At 63.4% G+C, this 26,472-nt stretch overlaps 3 protein-coding genes across 7 annotated transcripts; 2 read left to right on the top strand and 1 right to left on the bottom strand.

Annotated features, from left to right (window-relative positions):
- The first annotated feature begins 983 nt into the window (after nt 1-983).
- KLHL17 (kelch like family member 17) lies at nt 984-6,977 on the top strand. Of its 4 annotated transcripts, none has more exons than XM_045981508.1 (12): nt 984-1,243; nt 2,075-2,334; nt 2,422-2,543; nt 2,689-2,910; nt 3,387-3,503; nt 3,688-3,901; nt 4,211-4,355; nt 4,440-4,607; nt 5,022-5,110; nt 5,201-5,274; nt 5,483-5,664; nt 6,069-6,977. In XM_045981508.1, the coding sequence occupies exons 1-12, from the start codon at nt 1,125-1,127 to the stop codon at nt 6,295-6,297; spliced, it is 1,941 nt and encodes a 646-aa protein (XP_045837464.1). In that variant the 5' UTR covers nt 984-1,124; the 3' UTR covers nt 6,298-6,977. The 4 variants fall into 4 exon arrangements, with proteins under 4 accessions (XP_045837464.1, XP_045837647.1, XP_045837549.1 ...); XM_045981593.1 differs by lacking the exon at nt 984-1,243 and adding an exon at nt 1,412-1,561; XM_045981650.1 differs by lacking the exon at nt 984-1,243 and adding an exon at nt 1,586-1,890.
- Nucleotides 6,978-7,798: 821 nt separating this feature from the next.
- On the top strand, nt 7,799-15,682 carry PLEKHN1 (pleckstrin homology domain containing N1). Of its 2 annotated transcripts, none has more exons than XM_045981899.1 (16): nt 7,799-7,989; nt 8,089-8,188; nt 10,760-10,906; nt 10,998-11,078; nt 11,199-11,271; nt 11,613-11,740; nt 11,859-11,954; nt 12,187-12,267; nt 13,015-13,090; nt 13,209-13,348; nt 13,486-13,635; nt 13,829-13,969; nt 14,132-14,272; nt 14,431-14,640; nt 14,894-14,942; nt 15,027-15,682. In XM_045981899.1, exons 1-16 carry the CDS (start codon nt 7,907-7,909, stop codon nt 15,137-15,139), a joined length of 1,809 nt encoding a protein of 602 aa, XP_045837855.1. In that variant the 5' UTR covers nt 7,799-7,906; the 3' UTR covers nt 15,140-15,682. The 2 variants fall into 2 exon arrangements, with proteins under 2 accessions (XP_045837855.1, XP_045837775.1); XM_045981819.1 differs by having other exon boundaries at nt 11,823-11,954.
- A 939-nt stretch (nt 15,683-16,621) lies between these two features.
- Nucleotides 16,622-19,571, bottom strand: PERM1 (PPARGC1 and ESRR induced regulator, muscle 1). Its single transcript, XM_045987200.1, has 3 exons — nt 17,591-19,571; nt 16,952-17,077; nt 16,622-16,713 (listed from the first exon to the last, which is right to left on the bottom strand). The coding sequence occupies exons 1-3, from the start codon at nt 19,569-19,571 to the stop codon at nt 16,622-16,624; spliced, it is 2,199 nt and encodes a 732-aa protein (XP_045843156.1).
- Between the last annotated feature and the right edge of the window lie 6,901 nt (nt 19,572-26,472).

Here is a 26,472-nt window from a genome sequence, read left to right as displayed (position 1 = left end):
CCCACTGCCTCCCCGGGGCTCCAGAAGCACGTGCCTGGAAGGGGCTCAATGCACAGACGCCGGACAAAATGCGCCCCGGGGAAAACACGTGACAGACCGGACTTCTATGCAAAGAGCTCTCACAAATCAATAACCAAGAGCCCAGCTTCGCAGGAAAAGCGTAGGCAACGCCATAGGTGGGCAGTTCGCCGAAAAAATGACGCTCTGACGGCCAGGCCAGTCTCGCCTGCATCGAGTGGGGGTCAGAATGATGAGAGTCACTTCCCCCTCACTGGCCAGGCCACAGCGGGCGATCCCGGAGCTGTTACTGAAGCCCGTTTGGCCAAATCCTCCGGGAAGTACTGCGCCTGACACTGGGGTCCTCCGAGTCCTCCGCTGGGAATTTGCCTAAACCCATGGTGTGGGCCGGGCGGGAACGGCCACTGTTCGTCCGCCCCGCCTGTGGCAAGGGCGGGTGCAGAAGCCCAGAGGCTGGACGGCGGCTTTGCTAGAAGGGGAGGGAAAACCGACGATGCCCTCCTATCCCCACCCCCTAAAGGGCAAGAGTCTTGGGCCTGGGACGCCCGATCCCACGGGCTTCTTGGGAGCAGGCGTGACTCCTGGCAGAACCCCCGGGCCCTGCGCCCCCGCCCCACCCCCACCCCCGCCGCTGGCGCCCAGTCCAAGGCCTGGTACTTGTAGGGGTTCACGGGGCGAACCCAGCGACGGCCAGCCGGGCAAACTGGCCTGCCTGGGGTCACAAAGGGGGGCAAGCAGAACGGGGCACCGAGCTGCCACAGGCCCCGAGGCCGCAGGGCCGTCCGGGGTGCTTACGGGGGCGGGGCTTCTTAAAGGAACTGGCGGGGATGGACGGTCCTGGCGGCTGCTCCGGCGTAGGCGGCGGGCGGGGCCCCGGGGGCTTCCGGGAGGAGAGAGCGGGCGGGGCGCCCGGACGCCACTCGGTCCGCGAAGACGCGGGCAGCGCGGAAGGCGGGGCGGGCGGCGCCGAGAAACAGCGGCTGCGGGCGGGCGGCGGGAGCGAGGGACGCTGAGCGGGCCGCCGCCGCCTAGCAGCCCTCCGGCAGTCCTGAGTCCGTCCGTCTGCGCGCTCTCCGCGGGTCGCGGCGGGTCGGGCATCCGAGCCCATGCAGCCGCGCAGCGAGCGCCCGGCTGGCAGGACGCAAAGCCCGGAGCACGGCAGCCCGGGGCCTGGGCCGGAGGCGCCGCCGCCGCCGCCGCCGCCGCCGCAGCCGCAGCCGCCGGCGTAAGTGGGCCGAGGGCCTGGGGACCGTAAGCCAGACCAGGGGCCGAGTGGGTCCGGGAAGGACACGAGGAGGGGCGTGCGCCCACCCTGGCTGGCTGCCCGGAGGAGGCGGCCTCGGCGCCCCGCAGGCTCGGCCCGCCCGTGGAGGTACAACCCCCCCGTTTGTCGCGCACGCAGCGACGTGGGGCCGGGCGTGCAGAAGTGGCTGCTTCCCGGAGACGCTGTCCTCTCCCGCCGCCCTTGAATTCCGGCTGCGCCGCTCAGACTTGGGCGACTTGTCTGCAGGATGGGGGGGGTGGAGCCGCTGGGGAGGGTCAGGTGAGGTTCGACCTGCTGGTGGCATAGGGGCCGTCGTCAGAGCTGTCCTGAAGCCTTAGCCAGTCGCGCTTGGTGCACATCCTGCGTGCCCAGCCCGAGCTGAGGACACTGGACTCACGGGGAACGGGAAGGGCGGCCAGTGACAGGGGAGTGCCTGGTCCCAAAGAGGGCAAAGGGAACTTGGTTCCTACAAGTTACGGGCAGAGACCGGCTATTCCGTGGGGACTCCTGGGCAGAGGGGAGTGTGGTGCCAGAAAGGGTCCTGGCAGAGGAAGCTGCGGAGGGCCAACCCTGGCCTCGGGTGCGACTGGACCTCACGGGAGGAGCAGGTGTGAGGCAGTTTTGCTGCGCTTCTAGGGAGGCTCCTGTATGTGAAGGAGAAGGGGGTTCCTGATCAAGCCAGGTGGGGTTTTGGGGGGGCGCCACCTCGGCGCCCCGGCCCTGCCTGCAGCTTCAGGGGTGGGTGAGCGGCTCCCTGCAGCGTGCATCTGACCTGGCCCTGTCCGTCTGCAGCCCGGAGGCAGAGCGCGCGCGTCCTCGCCAGGCCCGGCCCACGGCCCCAATGGAGGGTGCGATGCAGCTGCTGAGCCGTGAGGGCCACACCGTGTCCCACAACTCCAAACGGCACTACCATGATGCCTTCGTGGCCATGAGCCGCATGCGGCAGCGTGGCCTCCTGTGTGACATCGTCCTGCACGTGGCGGCCAAGGAGATCCGAGCGCACAAGGTGGTGCTTGCCTCCTGCAGTCCCTACTTCCACGCCATGTTCACAAGCAAGTACCCCCCCATCCAGTCTGGGCACTCGGGGGTCTCTGCAGATCTCCCCGGGCAGGAACCGGCCTGACCCACTGTCCCCACAGATGAGATGAGCGAGAGCCGCCAGACGCACGTGACCTTGCACGACATTGACCCTCAGGCCTTGGACCAGCTGGTGCAGTTTGCGTACACGGCTGAGATTGTGGTGGGCGAAGGCAACGTGCAGGTGAGGCAGCCTGGTCTCAGGTCGTAGAGCTCTGCTGGGCCCCTGTGCCTCAGCTCCTGGTGTTTCCCTGTGCCTCTCCCCCAGTCCCTCATGGCCCATTCCCCTGTCCCTGCTCCCCTGGCTCTCTCTCTCTGTCACCCCACAGACTCTGCTCCCAGCTGCCAGCCTCCTGCAGCTGAATGGCGTCCGTGACGCCTGCTGCAAGTTCCTGCTGAGTCAGCTCGACCCCTCCAACTGTCTGGGCATCCGGGGCTTTGCTGACACGCACTCGTGCAGCGACCTGCTCAAGGCCGCACACAGGTACGTGCTGCAGCACTTTGTGGATGTGGCCAAGACCGAGGAGTTCATGCTGTTGCCACTAAAGCAGGTAACGTGCCAGCGAGGGCACCGCCTCGACCCTGACCCAGTCCCTAGACCCTGGCCCCAGCCCCAGCACTCCTGGCTTCCTTCATCTCGGCCCTTCAGACCTGGCCCTTTGCCCCCCCCCACCCTTATTTCCAGCCTCTGACCCACTTTCCAGTCTCACTTCCCATCCCCTGCCCTCTCCCCACCCCCCCACCATACCCCCTTCTTCCGACCCACCCAAACCTTCAGTTTTTGACTTCTGATCCCATCCTATTCTGACCACATCCCTGCCTACAGCCTGTGGCCCTGGTTCTGCATCCCTAGGATTGTTCTGGGCCTGGGCCCGTGGGAACTGAATCTGTGGTTCCTGACCCTGCTTGGTCCCTTCTTGTAGGAACACTGGTCTCCCCATTGGACTCTCCTTCCCGGGCTCCTTCAGGGCTCCATGGGCCCCCAAGGTCCTCCCTAGATCTCAGGTCTGAGGGTCCCCACCCCTAGGTGCTGGAACTGGTCTCTAGCGACAGCCTGAACGTGCCTTCCGAGGAGGACGTCTACCGTGCCGTCCTGAGCTGGGTCAAACACGACGTGGACGCTCGGAGACAGCACGTGCCAAGGGTGAGGCCCGCTGTACTTAGGAGGGAACACATAGTGGCTGAGGGCCTGGGTGCCCCTGGGGTCTGCTGTGTACAGAGACCCCCTCACAGGAGTGACACAGAGACGTTTTCAAGAAGAGCCACGCGTCTGAGGGGGAGCTCCTCCCCGGGGCCTGCCGCCTGACCGTGGCACCCCCGCCTCCCAGCTAATGAAGTGTGTGCGCCTGCCCCTGCTGAGCCGGGACTTCCTGCTGGGCCACGTGGATGCTGAGAGCCTGGTGAGGCACCATCCTGACTGCAAGGACCTGCTCATCGAGGCCCTCAAATTCCACTTGCTGCCTGAGCAAAGGGGTGTTCTGGGCACCAGCCGTACGCGGCCCCGGCGCTGTGAGGGCGCCGGCCCCGTGCTCTTCGCCGTGGGTATGTTCACCTGCCTCGTCCGCTCGGGTCCAGGACCCTCCCCCACATGCTCTCCCTGTCTGCTCCCGTCCCTGACCTGTGCTTCTGTCCCCGAGCCCAGCACAAGCCTACCTCGTACCGCGTTGTAGCCACCCCACACCTGCTCCTCTGTTCACCTGTGGAGGACCCTGTGTGGAATGACCCACTCACCAGTCCTCATCCCCACCCACCCTTGGAGCCCCCGTACTCCCGACCTTGAGCTGCGCTAGAGACCCCCAGCCGTTGCCTCCCTGGGTCCCTTGTCCTGCCCAGTCACTTCCCCATTCCTAGGTGGTGGGAGCCTGTTCGCCATCCACGGAGACTGTGAAGCATATGACACACGCACTGACCGCTGGCACGTCGTGGCCTCCATGTCCACGCGCCGGGCCCGGGTGGGCGTGGCAGCAGTTGGGAACCGGCTATATGCTGTGGGTGGGTAAGTGTGGAAGCTGGTTTTGGGTCAGGGGCTTAGCATATGCCCACTGGGCCAGTCCTGACCGGCAGCGGACCCCTCCCCTAGTTACGATGGGACTTCAGACCTGGCCACCGTAGAGTCGTACGACCCTGTGACCAACACCTGGCAGCCTGAGGTGTCCATGGGCACGAGGCGCAGCTGCCTGGGTGTGGCTGCCCTGCACGGGCTCCTGTATGCAGCTGGTGGCTACGATGGGGCCTCCTGCCTCAACAGGTAGTGGGCGGGGTCAGGGCCGGGTGGCCTCTTGGGGTTGGTTCGGCTGCATCAGGACTGCAGAGATCATGCCTGAGGGGAGCAAAGAGGGATCCAACCTGACTCAAGTCACCAGGGCACCCTGGGCCTCTGCATCTGCACCAGCTCAGCTGCCCCTTCTTTTCCTCTCAAGTTCTGCCCCCAGCCCAGGGGCTGGGCACCACATGGACCCGAGCCCAGGATCATGCAGGCAGCCAGCTAGGGGCCCCTGTCCCCACCCAGAGGGCCTGCTACTTGCTCCAGTGGGATTCTGGGGTCAGTCTCTGTGCCTGCCCAGGATGGGATTTTAATCGTTCCATGGGAGAGGGCAGGTCCTGGGACCAGGGCAGCCTTTCTGCCGCTGCTCAAGGTCAGCGGCAGGCCTGGTGTCCACAGTGCTGAACGCTATGACCCTCTGACGGGAACATGGACGTCCATCGCTGCCATGAGCACCCGGAGGCGATACGTGCGTGTGGCCATGCTCGGTGGGTGACAGGGCCCGCTCTGTGTAGTGTCCCCCCCACCCTGGGGACCCCACACATAGCAGGCCCACCACGGGCACATTGACTCTGCAGATGGGAACCTGTACGCTGTGGGTGGTTACGACAGTTCATCACACCTGGCAACTGTGGAGAGGTATGAGCCCCAGGTAGGAAACAACCCCAAGCCCGTGAATTTCCCTTTCCAAGAGCGACTTGAGGTCCTCACTCTGGTCACCCACATCACCCAGATGATCAGCCCTCTAGGTCCGACCCCGTCCCACAGATACCCTGTCCTAGAGTAGGGCTCTTGCACTGTGGAGGAGGCGGGAGGCTGGTGACGGACGGGTCTGCCCCCAGCTGGTCCCCTAACCGCAGGTAAACGCATGGACCCCCGTGGCCTCCATGTTGAGCCGACGAAGCTCAGCAGGGGTGGCTGTGCTGGAGGGGGCCCTCTACGTGGCCGGCGGCAACGACGGCACCAGCTGCCTCAACTCTGTGGAGAGATACAGCCCTAAGGCCGGTGCCTGGGAGAGCGTGGCCCCCATGAACATCCGAAGGTGCGCTGGCCTTTCCCCCACAGGCCCGGAGTGTCCCCCTGTCACCACTGCCCACCAGAGACTCCCAGGTCTGCCTTGAGGCCTCCTGCCAGTGTGATGTGACCGCGCCTCCTATCCATATACACGCACCGCCCAGCTCACCGCCCAGCTCCGGGGTCCCGCCCCGCGCCCGGGCCCCGCCCAGCTTCCTCCGACCCGCCCAGCTCCAGGGCCCCGCCCGGCGCCCCGGCCCCGCCCAGCTTCCTCCGACCTGCCCAACTCCCTGTGACCCCACCCCCAGCGCCAGGGCCCCGCCCAGCACTCGGCCCCGCCCCCGGGGGCTCCTCTCAGGGCTCCGTCCCGGGAGGTCCTGAGAGCAGTGCCCGCCCCGCGGCTTACCTCCCCGCCCCCCTCCCCACCGCCAGGAGCACGCACGACCTGGTGGCCATGGACGGCTGGCTGTATGCCGTGGGGGGCAACGACGGCAGCTCCAGCCTCAACTCCATCGAGAAGTACAACCCGCGGACCAACAAGTGGGTGGCCGCGTCCTGCATGTTCACGCGGCGCAGCAGCGTGGGCGTGGCCGTGCTCGAGCTGCTCAACTTCCCGCCGCCCTCCTCGCCCACGCTGTCCGTGTCGTCCACCAGCCTCTGACCCGCGGCGCGGACTGCACAGAGACCCTGCCCCGCGGCCTCCCACATGCCTTAAGCCCCACAGGGCGGCCCCAGCACCTCACGCGTCGGGGGCGGAGTGCTCGGCCCCCACCAGGAGAGTCCTGCCCTGTCTGTCCTTATCTCTGCGTGGAGGCCGGTCCTTCTGTGTTCACTGCTGTGTGTGTGCGCGTGCGCGCCGTGTACTCACTTCCGGTTTATTTATTTATTTATTATTTATCGGTCAGTGAACCGCGCAGCACCTGCTAGTTAACACCTTTCCCCTTGACGTGTCCTGTGTCTCTGGGACCAAGCTGCCTTCCCAGGTGTCCTGCCCCACTGGGGGCACCAACGAGCAATGGGGGTGGACACTTGGATTGCGCATGGGTCAGAGGTGAGCTCAGACTCTAGACCTGGAGGGACTGCGGGGGCAGGTGCAGAGCAGCAGGCCAGGGTTGCAGGGGTGGGGGGCTGTTTCTGAGCAGGTGCAGACCCTTCCAGCCTGGGTTTTGCACGCCTCCCCTACCTTGCCCAGCCAGGCACACTCCCAAGGAGGGCATGATGCAAGCTTCCTTCTCGTGGGCATGGTGTGTCTTCTGGATCCTGCCCTGAGCTGAGCACAGTGTGCCCCAGACCCCACACAGCAATATGAGCCAACTTGAACAATAAACACGTTTCTCGGGCTCTGTGGGCTTCAGGCTGACTGTACATCTCCACCCTTTGGGGTCTTATCTGAGGTGACCAGGAGGGCCTGGGGACAGGTGAGCAGCTGGGCTGAGGCTCTGCTTTGGTATCTGGGTCCTTCAAGGCAACATTGTCACGCCCAGGTGGGTCAGGGATGTGATATCGTGCATGGGCACCCAACTAGGAGTATGGTTCCCGGTCAACCTGGCCCTGAGAAGCCCTCATGGTCCCATCTCATCCCAGGCTCTGGGGAGAGGGACATGCATGGTACTAACCCGACCTCACCACACCGTGATGGGCCTGGGTGCACCCAGGAGGTTTGTGGCCTCCTTCTTGGACTTGGGCCTGGGGTGAGGTTTGGGCTGAAGTGGGAGAAGTTGTGGGAGGGTCATGGCTTCCCCTTGCCCAAAGTCACAAACTCCTATTTCAGCAGCTGAGAACAATCACACACCCGCTCACAGTCAGTGGTGACTCGGAATGTGGCCTTTAGGTGAAAACGGGATGTGTGCTCTCCATGGGAGGGGTGGTGTTGGGGAGAGGGAGCCCTGGGCTCACAGAGCCCCAAGCCCAGGCAACCCTAGCCTGAGTGTGGGCAGACCGAGTACTCACAAACCAGGCTCCCGAGGCCCCTGGCATAGACTGGAGGCTGAGATGGGTGCTCCCGGCTGGACCAGGGGAGAAGACTCCTCCCCACCAACCCCCCCAACTCCAGGCTGGCCTGTGTGCATGGAGGACCCAGGTCAGAGAACTGAAAGCCTTGGGCCTAGGTCAGGGCTGGGTCCCTCCCAGAAAGGCTCCACCCTCATCCGGCCCTTGGGCAAGGGGCAAGACTTCCCAGAGCTCCGCCTGGGAGGCGGGACAGGAGGCTCAGTGCGGAGGGACCCGGACCTGCGGACCGGCTCGGCTTGGTCCCGCCACCACTGCTGCCCATGGGGAACAACCACTGCGTACCTCAGGCCCCTAGGAGGCTCCGGGCCTCCTTCTCCAGAAAGCCCTCGCTGAAAGGAAATAGGTGAGGGGTGTGGAGCACAGCCTTGGTCCCCAGATCACGGGGGTGTCCCTCAGGCTGCCCCGGGGGGCCAGGCTGTGAGCCCCCCTTCCCTTGTCCCAGAGAGGATGGCGCAAGGAAGCTGGCCGGCCCGTTTGGCACCGAGGCAGGTCCTGACCCGGACGCCACCGCTGACAGGATCTTCTACTACATCCCCGGGCCGGTGAGCAGGCGGGTGGGCATGTCCCAGCTCACAGGGTGCCGTGGTGGTGGTCTCTGTGGGACTGTGTGTACCTGTCCTAGCGTCACGGGGCTCAGGGTCTTCCCTGTCAGCCTGGGGGGAGTCAGATCCAGAACCAAGTGAGGAAGGAGACACCGCCCCGCCCTGGGGAGCTCACCTGGCGGAAAGCCTGAGCAGAGATCGAAACTGAGACAGTGAAACTGAGTCAGTGGGGGGCGGGCCGCAGGCGGGGCCTCCCGGAGTCTCTGCTCCACCAGAGGGGGCACCGTGACCAGGCTCTCCACCCAGAACCTTACCTGGGGTGTCCACCCACTGCCCCCCCCCCGAACTTGGGTGCCGGCCAGCGCGTCCAGGCACATTCGAGGGGGACTGGCAGGTCTGTGTCGCTGCGTGAGCACGGGGGTTGTGTTGGTGCGGCTGCTGCCACTCCGCGAGAGTGAGGGGCTCCAGTTGCACCCTGAGCCAGCCTCTCGCCTACTTCAGGCTTCAGTTTCTCCCAGGGGGTGTCTCGGCACCCACCCCTGCCTCGTTCCATAGCAGCGCACCGTGATGCCCTACCAAGGCCACACAGCAAGGACGCGGCTCCCGCATGCCAGGCCACCTCTGAGCTGAATACAGCTGACCTGGATAGCGTCGGGTATGGTGGGAGGCTCTGCTATATGCAAAAGCCCCAGAATGCGAGGGAAATGATACCCCAAAATCTGACCCCAGGCCAGAGAAGGAGGAACGTTTGGCACTCCGGGTCAGAGCTCCAACCCTGCACTCTTCTTCTCACAGCGTTCTTTTGAGGCCCCGCAACTGGCGCGGGCTTCCAGAGCCCACCTTTCCAGCTTGTCCCCATCAAGCTGGGAAGCCCAGGCTTGTCCCCTTTCCTGCCCTCTGAGGTCCCAGGGCCCCATGCAGGCAAGTGCGGGCTTGAGAACCCATGCTGCCTCAGAGAAGCGGACAGGCACTTCTGTCCAGGGTCTGGCCGGGCTGCGACAGCCTCCGTGTGACTGCACCTCGCACCTCGACTCTGCCAAGCCCCGGACGTGTCATTGTGCCTGGTGGAATCACGTGAGATGTGGCCCTGCTGGTCCTCTCTGGCCAGAGCACGGTAGCAGGAGAGGGCAGCAGGCTGCTAACCCTGGGAGCTGGGGCTGGGGGAGGAGCCACCTCTTGGGTCTCCCCCGTAGGGGGTTCTGCACCCGGCCAAGGCTCGGAGCGGACTCCTCGCTAGCCCCTAAGGCTGAGCCTGGGCCACAGGGACGGCTTCATGGTCCTTGCTGTTCGTGGCCTATTTCTCATGGGTCCCATCCCTGCGTTGTTCCCCACACTGGGTGTGGACACAGGAGGCCCCACCCAGAGGGAAGGAGGCCTCACATTCCTGGGCTTGCCCAAGGGGCAGCTTAGCTTGGCCAGGACTCAAAAGCCCTCAAGGCAGCCTCTGCCAGCTCCCAAATAGAGCATGGCCCCTCCGCAACTCACCCCTGAGCCCCTGGACCTCAGCCCTTCTAGCCAGGGTGTCGGGTCAGTGCCCATCCCCATCTGACTTCCAATCAGATGATGGAGCCCCCAGTTAGAGAGGCTTCCTGTGTGGCAGGACTGGCCAAGTGTTTGTGCCCCGACACTCCGTCCCCTCAGCAGACAAGCGGGGAACCCCCAGCACATCTCGGGCCTGGCCTACTTCTAGGGATACAGCAGTGGGCAAAACAAAGAGCCTGTTCTCTTGGTGTTCCCATCCGCAAGACAGAACCAAAAGATAAGGCAGGTAAAAGACAGGGTAAGCCCAGATGTGGCTGGTGTTGAGAAGAGTAAAGGAAGAAAGGTGTGCAGAGGGGTCGGAAGGCTACAGTGTGAGGTTACCAGACGGGACCTCACGGAGAAGGGGACATCTGAGCCAAGTCCTAATGGGTGGGGGAATAGCAAGTATTCGTGTCAGCCTGTGCCCCATGTGGGAGGAGAGGACAAAGGGAGGAGCCAGATCAAAGGGGACCCCGTGGGCCAGTGCCGGGACCTCGGCCTTCTCTGTGGCTGAAGTCCCCGTCCCGCTGCAGTGCATGGACGCGGTCAGCACACGCGCGCGAGGGACGCATCTCTTTCCAGCTGCCTGTTAGCTGATGCGCTGCTGGCTTGCAGTGGCCGTGGTGGGAGTGTTTACGCAGAACCCCTCCCGGGAGCCAGGTAGCAAACGCTTGGAGCTGACCTTGGCGGCCCGGGGCGGGGGTGGGGGGGGAGTGGGGGGGGAGTTGAGCATCGGCTCCCTCAGACACGACAAGTCTGGGGAGGCCAAATAATCAAGACGAAGGTGCACAGGTTAGGAAACACCAGAAATCGGGGTTGAACATCCACGGAGCTCAGACCTCACGGTCTCTACACCAGACCACGTGATGTCATGCGTGTTTGTGGCTCCTAGTTCCATACTAAGAGGCCGCGAGCATGCGTCGGGCTTCTGTACCTATGAGCGGTGGTGTGTGTGTTCCTCTCCTTTGTATCCTGTACCCGCGGGCGTGGGCATGTGTGGGGGAGCTGGCCCCAGGTCAGGCCCCCTTCCCTGAGCTCTGCTCCCCACAGGACCTCTGGGGCCTGGAGAGCCAGCCAGGAAACCCAGAGCAGCCGTTCCTGAGCGTGTTCAAGAGGGGGCAGCGGAGGGTGCCTGTGAGGGATCTGGGCAAGGTCGTGCACTACGCCAAGGTCCAGCTACGATTCCAACACAGCCAGGTGGGGCCAGGCCGGGCCGAGCGGGGGGTGCTCGGGTACCAGCCTGGGGCCTTTCTCCCAGCGCTCAGACCAGCAGCCCTACTCTCCCCAGGACACCAGCGACTGCTACCTGGAGCTGTTCCCCTCCTTCCTCTACTTCCAGGCCCACGGCTCCAAAGGACTCACCTTCCAGGTGAGGGAAATAGGCAAGGGGGGAGGCCGGGGTAGAGGGAGAGAGCAGCCTCTTGGGACGTGGGTATCCGCGTGCACTCGGGGTCCCCGAGCCCTCCCCTCCCACCATGTGCTCTGGCAGGGGCTGTTACCGCTGATGGAACTGAGCGTCTGCCCGCTCGAGGGCTCCAGAGAGCCTGCCTTCCAGATCACAGGTGCGTGGGGGACATGCGTGGACCTGGCCCCCAGGAGGGGCCTCTCACCGGGGCTGCTTAGCGAGCTCGAGCTCTGGCTGAGCTTCTGAACCTGGAGGGACCCTGAGCCCACGGGGGGGGGGATCCTGGCTTTTCCTCCAGTGGGCACATAAGCGTTTGCCCAGCTGGGGTGCAAGACAGCGGGCAGGGGACATCCAGAGCCTGTTGGAGGCCCGTGGTCCCCCCGGGGGTGCCACAGGCTCCTCCTGTCCCAGGCCCTGTGGTGCCGGGGGAACCCTCGGATCAGGCCTTTCCTGTGGGCTGCTGGCCCCGCCCACTCCCCCGCCGCTGTCTACCCCTAGGCCCGCTGCCCGCGCCTCTTCATGTGCTCTGCCCCAGCCAGGCTGAGCTGGGCCACTGGCTGTACCACCTGGAAAAGCAGATAGCCCTTGTGAGAGGGCCACAGCTCCGCCGCTCGGCACCCCTGCAGGTCAGTGCTGGGGACCCCCAGGCCGCTTTCCTCTCCCCTCTGTGCCCACGGCCTCCGCTGCCCCTGACCCCCCCTTCACCAGGCCCCCCCCGACGATGAGCTGCCCTGGACTCTGCAGCGCAGGCTGATCCAGCTCCGGGCAGCCTCTGGACATCGGCCGGGGGGCAGCGCCGTCTGCGCCTCGAGGGTCAAGCTGCAGCATCTGCCCTCGCAGGTGTGTGGTGGGGGAGGTGCTCGGGGTGGGAGGAGGTGGGGGCCGAGCGGTGAGGTCAGAGGGACACAGGGCTGAGGACCTGGAGGCACAGGGTGGGTGAGAGGAGATGGGGGAGGGTGCACAGATGGGGAGGGGTGAGGAGGGGAGGAGATGAGGGAGGGGTTCAGGAGGCAAGTGGGCGGGGCCTCCACGCACAGGCCCCGCCCCACTCCGCCCTCTGACCTCCTCGCAGGAGCAATGGGACCGGCTCCTGGTCCTGTACCCCACGTCCCTGGCTATCTTCTCCGAAGAAGCCGATGGGCTGTGCTTTAAGGTGGGTCCCTCCCGGCTGAGGACGCGCCCGGGAGACGCCCTGTGTGGGGGTGGGAGAGGGCAGCGGCTCAGGAGGAACCTGTATTTCGGGGCCTGTTGGGACACAGGGCGCTGGCCCCACCCACCCGGCTGCCCTGGTCAGTCTGGTCTCCGCGGTGGTGTGGCAGAGGAGGCGTCCCTTGTCACACTGGAGTGTTGGCCACCAGCAGCAGGACCGTCGCCTGGGGCCGGTGGCATGGGGCAGAGTCACTCCAGGGAGACACTCTTGTGCCCAGGATGCCTGAGGGGCCGTACCTCTGAGTGGCCACTTCCCTGGGGTCGGGGACGCGTGTGTGCGTGCGTGTGTAGGACGGGGCTCTGGGCTGGCGTGTGTCTGTTGTGGGCCCTGCAGTTAGCTTCTGCTCTGGGGGTGATCACGGCCCTCAGTCACTGAGGAAAATGCAGGGTCTTCCCCCCCGATCCCCCATCCTACCCCCAGTCTTAGTAGGTGACCCAGGGAACCAGTCCCCAGAGGCATCGTCTGCCTGCCATTGGCCAGTGAAGGCCCCACCCAGAGTCCAGGACGCAGAGCTCCCTCACGCCAGACAGGGCGTGCAGACCCCCTCAGGGGTGCAGCCTCAGGCCTGTCTTGCCCTCTGCCTCACCGTCTGAGGGCCCAGGCCAGCTCTGCAGGGTGAGACAGAAGTATGGGCAGAGACCCAGAGTCCACCCCCCAGGCGCCGGCCCCATCTTTCATCACTGCCCCCAGGGAGAGCTGCCCCTCAGTACCGTCCACATCAACCTGGAGGAGAAGGAGAAGCGGATCCGTTCTTTCCTGATTGAAGGTGGGAAGAGGCCTGGCCCAGGAGGGAGGGCGGGAGCCTGCTGGGTGCCCCAGCTCCGGGGCCTTGCAGGGGCCTGGCTCTCTGCTGGCCAGCACCCCTCACGGAGTCTGTGCGTCAGGCCCTCTCATCAACACCATTCGTGTGCTGTGTGCCAGCTATGAGGACTACAGCCACTGGCTGCTCTGTCTGCAGACCGTCTCGCCCCGGGCTGGAGGCCCCCCGCCGGCTGGCCTCCCCGGGCTGTGGGGGTCCACACAGGTGAGGGGTCCCCAGGAGGAGATGCTGCCCCCACGTCTCACGTTCTGGGCTGAAGCATAGGTCTAGGGCCTGGGTGGTTAGGGAGAGGGGTCCTGCTCTCTGTCTCACCTCCCCACTCCCTGCCGCCCGCTGGCTAGGTCACGGGTGGCGGCCGAAGCTCCCTCTCCTCAGAGGGACGAACCAGCTGGGACTCAGGCTGCCCTGCGCCCCCCTCCGCCCACACCAGCCACTCTCTCCCCGAGTCGTCAGCGCCGTCCACCACAGGCTGCGCTGCCCAGCCTGTGCCTGTGAGTATCAGGGAGCGAGGAAGGGTTAGCAGAAGGCAAGCGCAGGAGGCCGTGTGGACAGTTTGTGTGGGAGAACGTGGGTCCCCATGGCACTCCACGCCAGGCAGGACCTGGAGGGAACTTTGTGCAGCCTCAGAGGACTGAGTGGGTGAGGGCCCTTGGGAACCTTCTGGAAGGTCTTTGGTTCCTGTAGGACCAGGCCAACCCTAGCTGCACCAGCACCCGCAGGCCGAGGGCCGAGCTGAGACGGAGTAGCAGCAGTCGGTCACCCAGGAGTAAGGCCCGGAGTGAGGAGCCCAGCCTGGCCACCTCGCTGTACTTGGACCTGACCAAGGTGGGCACGGCACACTGACCCAGTCCTCACTCCCACCCTCCACCTCCCTGGCCTCCGTCTCTTCGGCCCAGATGGTCCCGGAGCCACCTAGAGGCCTTGCGCAGAGACGGGAGGGCTCGGGCCCCCTCCAGCCCCAAGAACCCTGTGTCTTCTTGCCTGCAGCTGAGCAGGCAGAGCCTAGAGGACAACCCTGAGGCCCCAGACCACTCTCTGAAGACCCCACACTCCCCACTCTATGCCGATCCCTACACGCCACCTGCTACCTCCCATCACAAGATCTCGGACGTCCAGGGCCTGGATGAGGTCAGTTCCCTGTGGGTGACAGAAAGGTAGATGTGTCCACAGCCTGAGGTCTGCTCAGGCCACGATGAGTGGCCAAGGGGCTTGGGGGAGCACCGGGATCCCTCAGCTCCACGGAGGTCCTGGTCCAGGGCCTCAGGTCCCCGCCCTTTCCCCGGCAGTTCCTCAGCGCAGTGCAGAGCTCGCTTGGACCTGAGTCCTCGAGCCCGTTCCCCTCGGTCCCTGTGTCTGTGCCTGTCTCGGGCCCCAGCTCTGGACTCTCCGGTCCCCACTTGCTCTCCAAGAAGGGAGCCCTGCAGCCAAGAGCCTCTCAGCGGCACCGAGGCTCCATCAAGGGCCAGGGGCCACCCCCTCCAGACTCCCCTCAGCATGTGAGTAGCAGCACTCACCCCTGCCGGGTAAGGCGTCCCGTGGAGGGGTGGAAACAGTGTGGGGGCTCTGGGGGAGCAGGAAAATGGAAGCAGGAAGATAGGGCGGGCAGAGACCGAAGACGGGAAGGTGGAGGCAGGAAGGGAGCCTCCGCAGCCTGAGAAGAGGGGGGGCCGGGATCTGGCAGATTGGCGGCTGCCCTCCAAGCCCCCTCCCCCAGGGCTCAGCTCTCAGACTCGCGGTTGTGATCCCCAGATCTCACCTGTGCACGAAGTCTCGCCCGACCCCCTGCCACCTCCCTCAGGTGAGTGAGGGCCCTTGTCTCTCTCTGAGGGGAGCTCTGGGCGTGGCTTCCTAAAGGCGCTGGCATCTCTGTCCTCCCCACCAGGTGGTCACCCCCCCAAGAGCTGGGACATCTGGGACAACGCTTCCTCTCCCTCCCACAAGCAGTGGCCCCGAGGAGGACCGGAGGCTGGCGGGGGGCTCATCCAGTGGATCTGATGGCTTCGGGGTGGCTGGTTCCCAGGACCACCTGCCAGCGTGGGCTCTGCGTAGGGACTACGGCACAGCCTGCGGCATCCTTTGTAGGGCCACGGGCTGACCGGCGTCCGACCCCCGAACCCCACCCAATGCTGAGGCCGTGTCTGATCCCAGCAGGCTGAAGAGAGAACTTCCCTGGGCTCTGGAGGGGCCGGGAGGGGGGCCTCATCCTGAAGACGGCCTGGCGACACGGTGGGACCACGGAGCAGAGCGGGGCTCACGGGGGACCCAACAGCAGCCCCTCCTCCAGGGAAGCAATGAGGGAGGCCACTTGGCGCAGGCTTTACCTGCCGGTGGGAGGAGCAGCAGATGTGAAGGTCAGAGGGCCGAGCATGTCAGGTTAGTGAGGGTCAGAGCACGTGAGGTCAGAGGGCGTGACACGAGGAGGTCGGCAAAGCCCGCGACACAACAAACAGAGGTGGAGGGCGTTCTGGGCGCGTGTCAGTGGGCTGGGGCAGGTCAGGAGAGACTGACGAGAGACTAAACGAGAAAGAGAAGGTTTTATTTGTGCTTGTGTGTCCATGCGTTCTCCGCTCAGCAGTCAGGAGTCCCCCATCTTGGGGACCCTGTGCACAGGCCCACCTGGCACCCCGCCACCTTCCTGCCCAATCCTCGACGCCTCAAAGCCTTAGGACAATCCCAAATGTCCGATCCCTTTATCTGACGCCACCGTACTGGGCCTCTGCACCTCCTCCAGGGTTCCCCAAAGGAGGGGCTCCAGCGTCTGCCCTGCAGACCCCCACCCTGCAGGGGCTGCTGGAGCCACTGTCCGACCCGCCCCTGTGGGGACCTGCTCGCTGCCTCGGGCAGGAGCCAAGGCAGCCTCGGCCACAGACCCTTGGGGCTTAGGGGTCACAGAGGCCTCAGAGGCTGTCCCTTCCTCAGCCCACTGGTCCACAGGATAGAGTGTCCCTGGGACACCCCCCTCCAACCCGAAGTCCATCTAGTCTCCTCACTCTTGCCCCCTTCCCAGATTTCCAGCTGGGGCTTTGCTACTGCTCTAACACCTTCAAGTTCCCGGTGCCTTATCCTGCCTCTCCCCTGACTAGATAACCCAGTAAATATAGGACACCCAGTCAAATTGGATTTCAGATAAACCACTCATAACTCAGTGCAAAGCATCAAATGCTGCGTGTCTGAAATTCAAGCTTCACTGGCACCCTGTGTTTTATGAGCTAGTCTGGTCGCCTTCCTAACCTGCTCCTTGCTCAGCATCCACCCAGCCTTCCGGAATCTCCCTCCTCCCAGGTGTGAAGCATCGCCTTGGCCTTAGCCAGTGGTGAGACCTTTGGTGGCACCCAAGGGAGCAGGACCAAGAACACTGGCTCCTTCCGAGACGCTGTAGAACACAGGGGTCAAAGGGCAAGACCTGAGGGCAGCACCTTGTCCTCAGTGCCTGTGGCCATTTCTCTGTCCTGTGTCTTCCTGGACCAAGCCTGGGTTCTAAGGGCTGGGGCTGCGGCTGCGGCGTCCCTTCCTCACCCGCCGGCGGAAGTAGTGGATGGCAGAGACGGTGCCGATGTTGGCCAGCAAGACTGCGAGGGAAACACGGAGCCTCCTGAGCGCCAGCTCTGTGCCGGCCTGGCCTGCACAGCTGCTACCTGCATGGCCTGGTCCTCAAAGGGCAAGAGGAGGCCAGCGGGGCGAGGGGTGGGTCAGCCGTGAGAGGAGCAAGGTCACGGGAGGAACCTAGGCTTCACCACGCACCCCTCACCCCTGCCGGCCCAGCAAGTGAGACTGGACGGCACTGGTCCCCCCCCAGGGCCCCCAAACCTGTTTTCCAGGCATCTGGGGTATGCAGGTCTGATGTTCTCACCGCCCAGGTGGCGAAGGCCACAAACACCAGGCACATGTCGTTCTGGCTCAGGGTCAAAGAGGCGAGAGGATCTCGGAGCCCCCCTAGGAGAGAGAAGCACGGTCTGTGTTCGGGCTGCCCCCTCGGACACCTCCGTCCCAAGACACAGAGCGGCGTGTGGCATAGTTGAGTCAAGCTGGCCTGAGCGGGTTGCCTCTGGGGTGCCACTTCTGGTTTGTGACGTATCTTCCGAGGGGAGCGTGACGTGAAGTCTACTGACAGCCTGACCGGGCGGCAAGGCCCGCGCCGTCCCAGCATCCGCCGTGCTAGAGGCTGGGGGCAGGACATTGCCGTCATCGGGGCCCAGATACAGAGTGATGGTCCGCGCAGACACCGACCCCCGAGCGGCTGCAGTGCCTGGCCTAGTCTGCTCCACCCAGATGACGTCCCGAGACGGCCAGGAGCTAGTCCGTCCTTCCCAGATCATCCCCAAGCACCCTCCGCCGGCTCATGACTCGGGGTCCTAGCCTGCCCCTCCCCAGTGGCCCTCCTGGCTGGACTCCCTGGACAGTAAGTTCCCAGGCCTGGACAGCCCCTGGGGCCCACGCGACACGCACCTGCTCGCCTGACTGCCAGACTGAGCTGCTCTGCTGTGGTTCGGCTGGGCTCTGGTGGGCTGCCAGGCCCCACGCCCCAGGGCACCAAGCTGGGGGACTCCATGGCCTGCACCTGGAGCAGGGCGGCCAGCTCCGGCGTGCCTCCCGGGGAGTCCTCCCCAAGGAAGTGTTCGTAGGCCTCAGGGATGGAGATGGGCACAGGGTCTCCAGGTGGAGCGGCCCGTACAGCCTCGGCTCGCGGGGGCTGGACCACAGGGTGGCCCCCCCCGTGCCCCGGCCTCCGGCCTCCGTGGTCCTGGAAGAAGAATTCGCACACGTCTGGCCACCGTGCTTCAGACAGGGCCTGGTCGGCTTCTGCCTCGGCGCCTTCATCCTCCTCCTCTATAGTGTCACAGAAGAAGAACTCATAGGCCTCTGGGAGGGTCACCGCAAAGCTTCTCCCAGGCCTGGGCCCCACCGAAGTGGAGGGGGAAGGGGGAGGCAGGTGTTTGAGGATCCGAGGCTGCGGAGACCGGGGCCCAACTGCCATGGCGTCCCAGCCTCCAGGCCCCCCTCGGCCCCCGGTGGCTGTCCTGGGGGATGAGGGTCGGGCTGCGGCTGCTGACGGGGGTCCCGGGGTCTTTCCTGAGCCTGGCCCCTCGGGGCTGGGCACAGCCATGGAAAACCGCACTTTCTTCTTCCCCCTGGGGGCTTGGACCCGGCCTGGTGGGGGCTCCCCTGAGGGACGCCCGGGGGCACCTGCTGAGGGCTCCTCTCTGGGCTTCTCCCGGTGTCCTCCTGGGGACCCAAGAGGGCTCAGTCGCGGCGTGGCCACTAGGCCAACCTCCACCTTCACTGCGTCGGGCCCGGCCGGGGAAGTGGGAGCAGCTGCCCACAGGCCCGCGTCAAGCTGGGCCTCGGACACAAAGTGAGGAGGCAGAGCGGGTGTGGACGAATCCACCTCCTGCTTGACCCCTGGGTCCAGCACAGGCAGGTCCGTGTCCAGTCTAGACTTGGAGGCAAGTGTAGACAGAGGCATGTCAGGCTGAAGCTTGGAGGCCGGTGTAGACAGAGGCGCAACTGACTCAGCCACTGAACTATCTGGACGAGCGTCCCGGGCAGGTGTGGACGTGGTGTGCAGCTCAGCTCCCGAGGCCATTCTCAGGAGGTCTGCACCTTCCTCAGTCGCAGGGACAGGTGTTGGCGGATCCGGATCTGTTCCCGGCTGGGTCACCTGTGCAGGGGCTCCTGCAGACTCCGGACCCCGTTCTTCCTGCCCCGCTGCCCCAGCGGAGAGACCCTGCCCCTCGGACGCAGCCAGGCCAAGGCGCTCCTTGGGCCTGACCTCAGCAGGCAGCGGGGAGCCCTGCTGGCGGGGAGCCAAGCCGGGGGTGCTCAGGCACCCGCCCCCCTTGGCGCCGGCGGCGCGCCTCTTCTTTCGGCTGGGGCTGCGTGCCGGGGCTCCAGGGCTGCCGGGGGGCCTCTGGGGAGCCGGGGTGCAGCCAGGAGGCTCGGAGTTCTGGGGAGGCTCACCAGGGGGACTGGGGGCAGGGCCCGGGGGGGCAGGCCCCTGCAGAAGCCTCTGCATCTCGCCTGGGGAAGACACCGGCCCTCGAAGCGACAAGCTCTGGCCTTGGGGGGTGGTGTCAGATCTGAGGGACGGCAGAGCTTCTGACCGTGCGGACGTGCTGGGCGTCTGCTGATCGGGCCCCGGGGCCAAGACAGGCTCACGCCAAGACCTGCTGACCAGCGGCCGGGGAGCTGCCTCATCCTCCTCCTTGAAGCCGGGCCAGCCCCTCCTCCCAGAAGCCGGCCGCCCCTCGAGAAGGGGTGGAGGCCCCGGAGGGCTGCTGCCCCCGCTGTCCCCTTGGTCAATGTCACTGGACAAGAGCTCGTCCCCTGAGGCCAGGCCAGCCTGCAGGAGACCACACTCTTCCGTTGTGGCCGAAAACTCGGCCCAGTCCTGGTCACTCAGCTGGATGCTGTACTGGAAGTTTTCCATTTCAGGCCAGCAGAGGCGCCGGGACCGCAGAGCTGGAGGCGGGGCGGGGTCCTCGTGGGCCCGGGGCCCGGGCACTGGCCGGACAATCGCTGCGGCGCCTCCCACCTCCTTGGCTCGGGGCCAGCGCCCCATCCGCCTCCTGAAGGAAAACCGAAGGGGACGCCTGAGGGAGCTGAGCAGCCGCCAGAACCGGCCCGCCTCCGAGTTAGAAAACCTGAAACTCCGCTCTCCCGATCTCCTGCCCACCCAGACGGTGACCTTGTGATGCGCCAGTGCCTAGAATCAAACTCGGCTCAGGTGACCCAAGCGCACCAACAGCATTCCTCACGTTTGAATTTCTGACCCCAGAAGCGGCTTCCCTCGCATCGGGGAGCGTTTTCTGCTCCACTGGGTCAGCTCCTCCCCCCACAGTCGCCCTCCAGACCTGCAGGTTCCAAGGCCGACTGGACGCAGCAGAGCCCATTGCAAGGATCACCCACGGGGAGTCCGCTCACCGGACGAGGACCAGCCCGGGTCTGTCCCAGCCTCAGGTGGCAGCTGGCCACAGTGCCCAGCAGGTGACCAGCCTTTGGCAATAACCTTCCACCAGCCTTGGCTGGGACAGGCTTCTGGGCTTCCACTGAGATCATCAAGGTCACACCAGTGCTGGCTAGAGCCCACTCAGGGGTCATCAGGGAGTGCCTGGCTCTGCCCCCTGCCTAGGCAGGAGGTCACAGGACAGAAATGAGCCTCCTAACTCCCAGTGGACCACAAGGGCCGTCCTCCAGGACTGCCCCTCACCCAGGCCTGCCCAGCTGGCAGAGCTCCCTCCTTCTGCCTCATCTCAGTGAACAGAGGTGACCCCAACTGCCCGAGGGCCCCCTGTGTCTCAGCCTCCTATGGGAAGTGCTCTTTGGCCTTCGGTCCACTATCACCACCCCCGGGGAGCCGCGAGGTCACTCTGGCCAGGCTGGTGCTGACAGGCAGTCACCTTGCGACCAGAGCACTGTGCCTTCCTGGCCCCTGAAATCTGCCCTCCTCGCTGGCCCTGGGGAAGTCCCTCTCTCTGACTTTGGGACTTCTTAGGGTGGGAATGAGGGACTAACAGGGTCATACCTGGGACCCCGTGGCCAGCCTGGGCAGCAGAGCTGGGCGTCCGAGCTGCCTGTCCCAGAGCTGCATGGTACTGGGCTCACCACGCGGGCCCCACCCCCACTGCCAAAAATACCCCATCGCTGTGGTCACATGTCTCCCGCCCGCCGTCAGGGTCCAGGACACAAATAGATGGCATTTGAGGGGCCTCCAGCTCTGTGAGGGACGCCGTCCTGGTCGGGTCAGACGCTGGCCAGAGAACGCTGCCCGGCCGTCGGTCCTGCACGGGCCTCCTTTGCCCAGGCTGAAGGCCACTCTGCACTTCAGCTCTCGGCCCGGGATGACCTTTCCTCTGCGAGGGGCCCCGCCCACTGTAGAATCGCGGCCGGGCCAGCAGTCCACCTCCCGCCACCCCCCCCCCCCAAGCCGAGGCCCTTCTGGGTCTCTGGGCTTTGCCCTGTCACCTGTGTGGAATAGAGAGCACTGCAGAGGGTAAGCGGGGACTCGGCTCTCCAGAATGTTCCTAGAGGTCCCGCAGCGGGGGCTGCCGCTGACTGGGTTGGACTAGGGGAGCGAGGTCTGCACCTCCTCTGGCATCGGAGGCTCGCTGGCCCCTTCCCCCCAACACTGCTGAGCCTGCCAGTGGGCCGAAGGGACAAGGGGGATCACCGAGGGCTCTTGGCGGCGGGAACCCCGAGGAGTACGGGCCTGGGGCCTCCACGGGGTGTTGGCAGGGCTCAGGGCGGAAAGTGGGTTACTCCGCCAGCAACTCTCCTGACCCCAGCTCCTACAGACGGTCCCAAGAGGGAGGTGGAGTCCGACCCTCCAAGAAAGGGGTCCTGGAGCCCCAGCCCCCAGCTGAGCCAGTCACCAAGTGTAGGCCGGCCGGCGTGACAGGGCCTCAGAGACGGGTCTCCAGAACGACCCCTCCTGTTCCAGGCCCTCGTGAGCACTTTTCCTAAAACCTGTCTGTCCCCGGAGGGGGCACAAGGAGGACTCTTTTCTCACAGCTGGGCTCGGTGGGGCACAGAGAGGGTGAGTGACTTGCGCACGACCACACAGCTGGCAAAGAGCAGAGTTGGGTCCCAAAGACGCTCCCCCAGGCCATTCTCCAGGCCAACCCACATCCTCATCCCCACGCACTCTCTGTGACACCCACACCTGTGGCCTCCAGGCGAGGGGACATGAAGAGGGGAGCCAGACAGCAGACATCTGAACAATGGGGTCAGGTCACTTCTGACCGCAGCGTCCAGCAAGAAGGAAGTGCTGCAGGGAGAAGGGGGCCCTGGAGGGGCTGGAGAGCCTCTGAGAGGAGAGCCTGGGCCTTGGGCCACACGATCTCGGGCGCCCCAGTGGGTGGCAGACAGCAAGGGCCGAGGCTGTGAGGTGATGACGGAGGGAGCAGCTTCACCACGGGGAGACGCTGGGTGCTCTGAGTCCCGGAAAACGGGTCCGCGCGTCACACACACGGGAAGGGCCCGGACGGGGAGCGTGGCGTGTGGCGGTGCAGACCACCCGGCAAGGGCCCGCCTGCTGGTGTCTGCCGCCCCGCCGCCTTGCACGAGCCAGCCTGGCCCGCAGGGAACTCACACAAGTGGAACTGCGTCCTGAGCTCCGTTCTCTGTCTGTGGGAAAAGAAAAGCTTGTTTTCTTCTTATTTTGTTCTCCTGTGAGTGTCCTGTACTCCCCACACCAAACGCTTCCCTTCTGCGTCTCTGGCCCCAGCGGCGGGTCCTACGGTTTCGCTCGAGTCTGACACCTTCTGCCCGGGGACACAGGTGAGGGCTCAGCCACACAGGGTGCCTGTTACAAGCAGGTCCTGGGCTCCCCGAAACTCTGTCCAGCTTGGCTACAAACCAGAGGTCCCACGACCCCTCGCTCTGGGATGCGACGACCTTACTAGAGCGGCTCCAAGGGCGGGGAGGCCCTTAGGTCAGCCAGTTTATCCCAAGAGGAGGTACAAAGGGTGCAGATGAGCAGCTGGAGAGAGGGAAGGAGAGGGTGAGGCGTGTGGGAAGGGCACAGAGCCTCCTTACCCACTGGGTCCCCAACCCAGAAGCTCCTCGAGCTGGGACTTTAGGGGGATCCCTCACCTACATATGGTGGGTCCTCACCTCCATTTCCAGCCCCTCTCCCCTCTCTGGAAGAGGGGGCTGGGGCTGAAAATTCCAAGCCCCTAATCATGGCTGGTCTTTCTGAGGACGGTCCCCAGCCAAGAGCCTCCCAGAGTCACCTCGTTAGAACCAAAGATGGAAATAGCACATATATGGCAATGAAGACAGACAGATGATCGACGACAGATGACACAAACGGTTGAAAACACACACAAGATGCTCTGGGATTCTTATCACTTGGGAATTTCCAAGGATTTCAAGAGCTCTGTGCCAGGAGTGGGGCGGAAACCGTCCTCTCGCCGGTGGCCTCCTTTAAGCCTCAACGTGCGTTGGAGTCGGGCACCCCGGGGGCTGTGCTGGTCAGCTTCCCACCAGGAGTAGTCCCACGTGGGGATGTTCCCATCCCTGCATCATTTATCTGTGGATGGAAATCTGGGTGTTTCCACTTGGCAGCCATTACAAATACTGAGGCTGTGAACATTCCAGAACATTTCTTTTGGAAACCCTGTGTCCTTGGTTTCGGAGGGCGCGCTTGTCCAGTGGTCTTGCTGGCGGCTGCGCACTTGCTCCGACTGGTGGACACCCTCAGGGGCCTGTGCGCTGCGCGTCCCCACCGGCGGTCAGTGTCACCTTGCCCTGGGGAGGCTGGGGAGCGGGGAGCCACGCTACAGCTTCAATTCACATTTGCTTTGGTGTTGGCCACAGCGTTTCTTTTCCTGCGACGGTACGTGTCTCCCCGGTGCTTCGCCGCTTTTACGCGCCTTTCCCTTATCGATTCATAGGACACGTGCGTTCTGGGTAAGGGTTACTTACTGACGTCTGGGCGAGCAATATCTTCCCCCTCGGGTTTTTTTTTTTTTTTTAATTTTATTTATTTGACAGACAGAGATCACAAGCAGGCAGAGAGACAGGCAGAGAGAGGGGGGGAAGCAGACTCCCCACTGAGCAGAGAGCCCGATGCGGGGCTCGATCCCAGGTCCCTGAGATCATGACTTGAGCCGAAGGCAGAGGCTTTAACCCACTGAGCCACCCAGGTGCCCCCCCCTCAGTTTTGTTGTCACTCTCTTCCCAGTGCCTTTCGATAAACAGAAATTTTAAAATTTTAACATAGTCCAGGTTATTAACAACCGCCTTACATTATCACCTTTTCTGTTCTTCGTTTTTTAAAGATTTATTTCCGGGCCGCTGCGTGGCTCAGTCATTAAGCTTCTGCCTTCAGCTCAGGTCATGATCCCAGGGTTCTGGGATCGAGGCCCGCATCAGGCTCCCTGCTCAGTGGGGAGCCTGCTTCTCCCTCTCCCACTCCCCCGCTTGTGTTCCTCTTTCCCTGTCTCTCTGTCAAATAAATAAATGAAATCTTTGAAAAAAAATGAGTAAAAAGATTAACCCACTTTTTAAAAAAGATTTTATTTTTATTTATTTATTTGACAGAGAGATCACAAGTAGGCAGAGAGGCAGGCAGAGAGAGAGGGGGAAGCAGGATCCCTGCTGAGCAGAGAGCCCGATGCGGGGCTCGATCCCAGGACCCTGAGATCATGACCTGAGCCGAAGGCAGAAGCTTAACCCACTGAGCCACCCAGGCGCCCCAGGATTAATCCACTTTTTAAGAAAATGTTTATTTATTTTAAAGACTTATGTATTTACTTGAGAGAGCGAGAGAGCACGAGCGAGCAGGGATATGGGCAGAGGGAGAGAGTCCCAAGCAGACTGTGCTGAGTGTGGAGCTTGATGCCGGGCTCGATCTCACCACCCTGAGATCAGGACCTGAGCCGAAATCAAGAGCCAGAGGCTCAACCAACTACACGGTCGCACACCCCTCACCTTCTCCGCTCTTTTAAAGAACTCCTTGCCTGGCCCAGCGTCATAAAGATTTCGTGACGATACCCTTGCATATCTGAAAGCTGCGTTTTTTTACCTTTCACATTGGATCTGCAACCCCCCAGGTGTTGACTTGGCGGGACGGTGGGTGATGGGGTCCTGTCATCCTTTCTTGTTTCCACGTGGACACCTAGTGGGCCCAGTGCCACGTCAAGGCTTGGGGGCACACATATGTGGGCCTGTCTGTCTCCAGACTGGGGCTCAGCAGCACAGCCCCACCTGGGGCTGCAGCCCTACAAGGGGAGACATTCGCCAGGCTCGGGGCAAGGGCTTTCCAACAGTTGCCCAGACTGCCCAGGGAGAAGAGAATACAGAGCTTGAAGGGAGGCAGGGAGGCCAGCTCTGAGGCTGTGGGGAGGGAGCAGGTGGCCTGGGGTGAGGGAGGGAAGGGTCTTATCTGAGGACACTGAGGACTGAGCTCCCGCCAGAGGCTCCTCTTCCTCCTCCCCCACAGTCAGGAGGACGCTGTGCTGGGGGCAGCGGAGGGAAGGGTGTCGGCTGTAAGATGAGGAAGTCAGGGTCCGAGGGTGTTCCCTGGTGGTCGTTAAGTCTTGTGGGGGACCTGGGCCAGAGGAACAAGTGGCTGGACAGATGGGCACACACGTCCTAGAGCGGAGAGCAGAGCCCCAGGCAGGGAGGTGCGCGGGGAGAGGGAGGTTACCAGAGAAGGTGGACTGCCGTACGCCTGGGGGCCACCGGAGGGCACCCGGACTCCACGGGAAGCAGAGCTCAGCCCTCCTTGCCCTGGTCTGGGGGATGGATCCTTCGGGGATGCTGGGCCCCGTTCCTGAAGCCCTGGAGTCCCCTTTGAGCCTTGACCTTGCCGCGGTGAGCACTCAAAAATCAGAGAATAAGGGGCGCCTGGGTGGCTCAGTGGGTTAAGCCTCTGCCTTCGGCTCGGGACATGATCTCAGGGTTAGGGATCAGAGGGTCCTGGGATCAAGTCCCACATCGGCGGGGGCGGGGGGTGCGCTCTGCTCAGCGGGGAGCCTGTTTCCTCCTCTCTGCCTGCTTGTGATCTCTGTCAAATAAATAAATAAAATCTTTAAAAAAAAATCAGAGAATAAGAGCCAACTTGTAACGAGTAGCTCTAATGTGCCAAGCAGTATGTTTTACACAGATTACGGGCTTTTAACTTAAAAAATTTTTTAGTGAGGTCTAATTTACATACAATAAAGTACACATATTTGAATGAGAAATTTGCTAAGTTTGGACACTTGTGATGCCCAGGAAGCCACCACCACAACGAAGACAGTGGACGTGCCCATCCGCAGGCGCCTGAGCCCTCAGTGACGCCTCCCTCCCCCACTCCCGAGCTAACCATCAACGGGCATTCGGTCACTACATTTGGGTGACGAGGTCTAGAACTCTACGTAAATGGGGTTATAAAGGATGTACTCATTTGCAAAAGCGTATAGTATGTCTGAGTTCCGTCACACAGCATAATTTGAGATTCCTCTATTGTATTGTATATACCAATAGTTCATTTTTTAAAAGATTTTATTTATTTGTTTATTTGACAGAGAGAGAGAGAGAGGGAACACAAGCAGGGGGAGCAGCAGGCAGAGGGAGAAGCAGGCTCCCACTGAGCAGGGAGCCAGATATGGGGCTCGATCCCGGGACCCTGAGATCACGACCTGAGCCGAAGGCAGATGCTTAACTGAGCTGCCCAGGTGCCCCAATAGTTCATTTTTTAATGAAGATTTTATTTATATTTTAGAGAGAGAGAGCACAAGTGGGGAGAGGAGAAGAGGGAGAGAGAGAACTCCTCAGGCTCCATGCCCAGCACAGATCCCGATGCAGGACTTAATCTCACTGAGACCATGACCTGAGCTGAA

This window comes from Meles meles, chromosome 1, assembly GCF_922984935.1.
Source record: "Meles meles chromosome 1, mMelMel3.1 paternal haplotype, whole genome shotgun sequence".
NCBI lineage: Eukaryota > Metazoa > Chordata > Mammalia > Carnivora > Mustelidae > Meles > Meles meles.
Note: the sequence above shows the minus strand (reverse complement) of the source record. Positions and strands in the feature narration are given on the sequence as shown.

Bases quoted from the DNA above. Each gene is read 5' to 3' on its own strand.
- KLHL17 (XM_045981508.1), top strand. From the start codon at position 1,125: ATGCAGCCGCGCAGCGAGCGCCCGGCTGGCAGGACGCAAAGCCCGGAG. The intron at 2,911-3,386 runs GTAACGTGCCAG...CCCCACCCCTAG, and splicing joins TGCTGTTGCCACTAAAGCAG to GTGCTGGAACTGGTCTCTAG. The intron at 4,356-4,439 runs GTAAGTGTGGAA...CCCCTCCCCTAG, and splicing joins CGGCTATATGCTGTGGGTGG to TTACGATGGGACTTCAGACC.
- PLEKHN1 (XM_045981819.1), top strand. From the start codon at position 7,907: ATGGGGAACAACCACTGCGTACCTCAGGCCCCTAGGAGGCTCCGGGCC. The intron at 11,272-11,612 runs GTGCGTGGGGGA...GTCTACCCCTAG, and splicing joins GCCTGCCTTCCAGATCACAG to GCCCGCTGCCCGCGCCTCTT. The intron at 14,943-15,026 runs GTGAGTGAGGGC...CCTCCCCACCAG, and splicing joins CCCCCTGCCACCTCCCTCAG to GTGGTCACCCCCCCAAGAGC.
- PERM1 (XM_045987200.1), bottom strand. From the start codon at position 19,571: ATGGAAAACTTCCAGTACAGCATCCAGCTGAGTGACCAGGACTGGGCC. The intron at 17,078-17,590 runs GTGCGTGTCGCG...TCTCTCTCCTAG, and splicing joins TCTGGCAGTCAGGCGAGCAG to GGGGGCTCCGAGATCCTCTC. The intron at 16,714-16,951 runs GTTTGGGGGCCC...TTTCCCTCGCAG, and splicing joins CCCAGATGCCTGGAAAACAG to TCTTGCTGGCCAACATCGGC.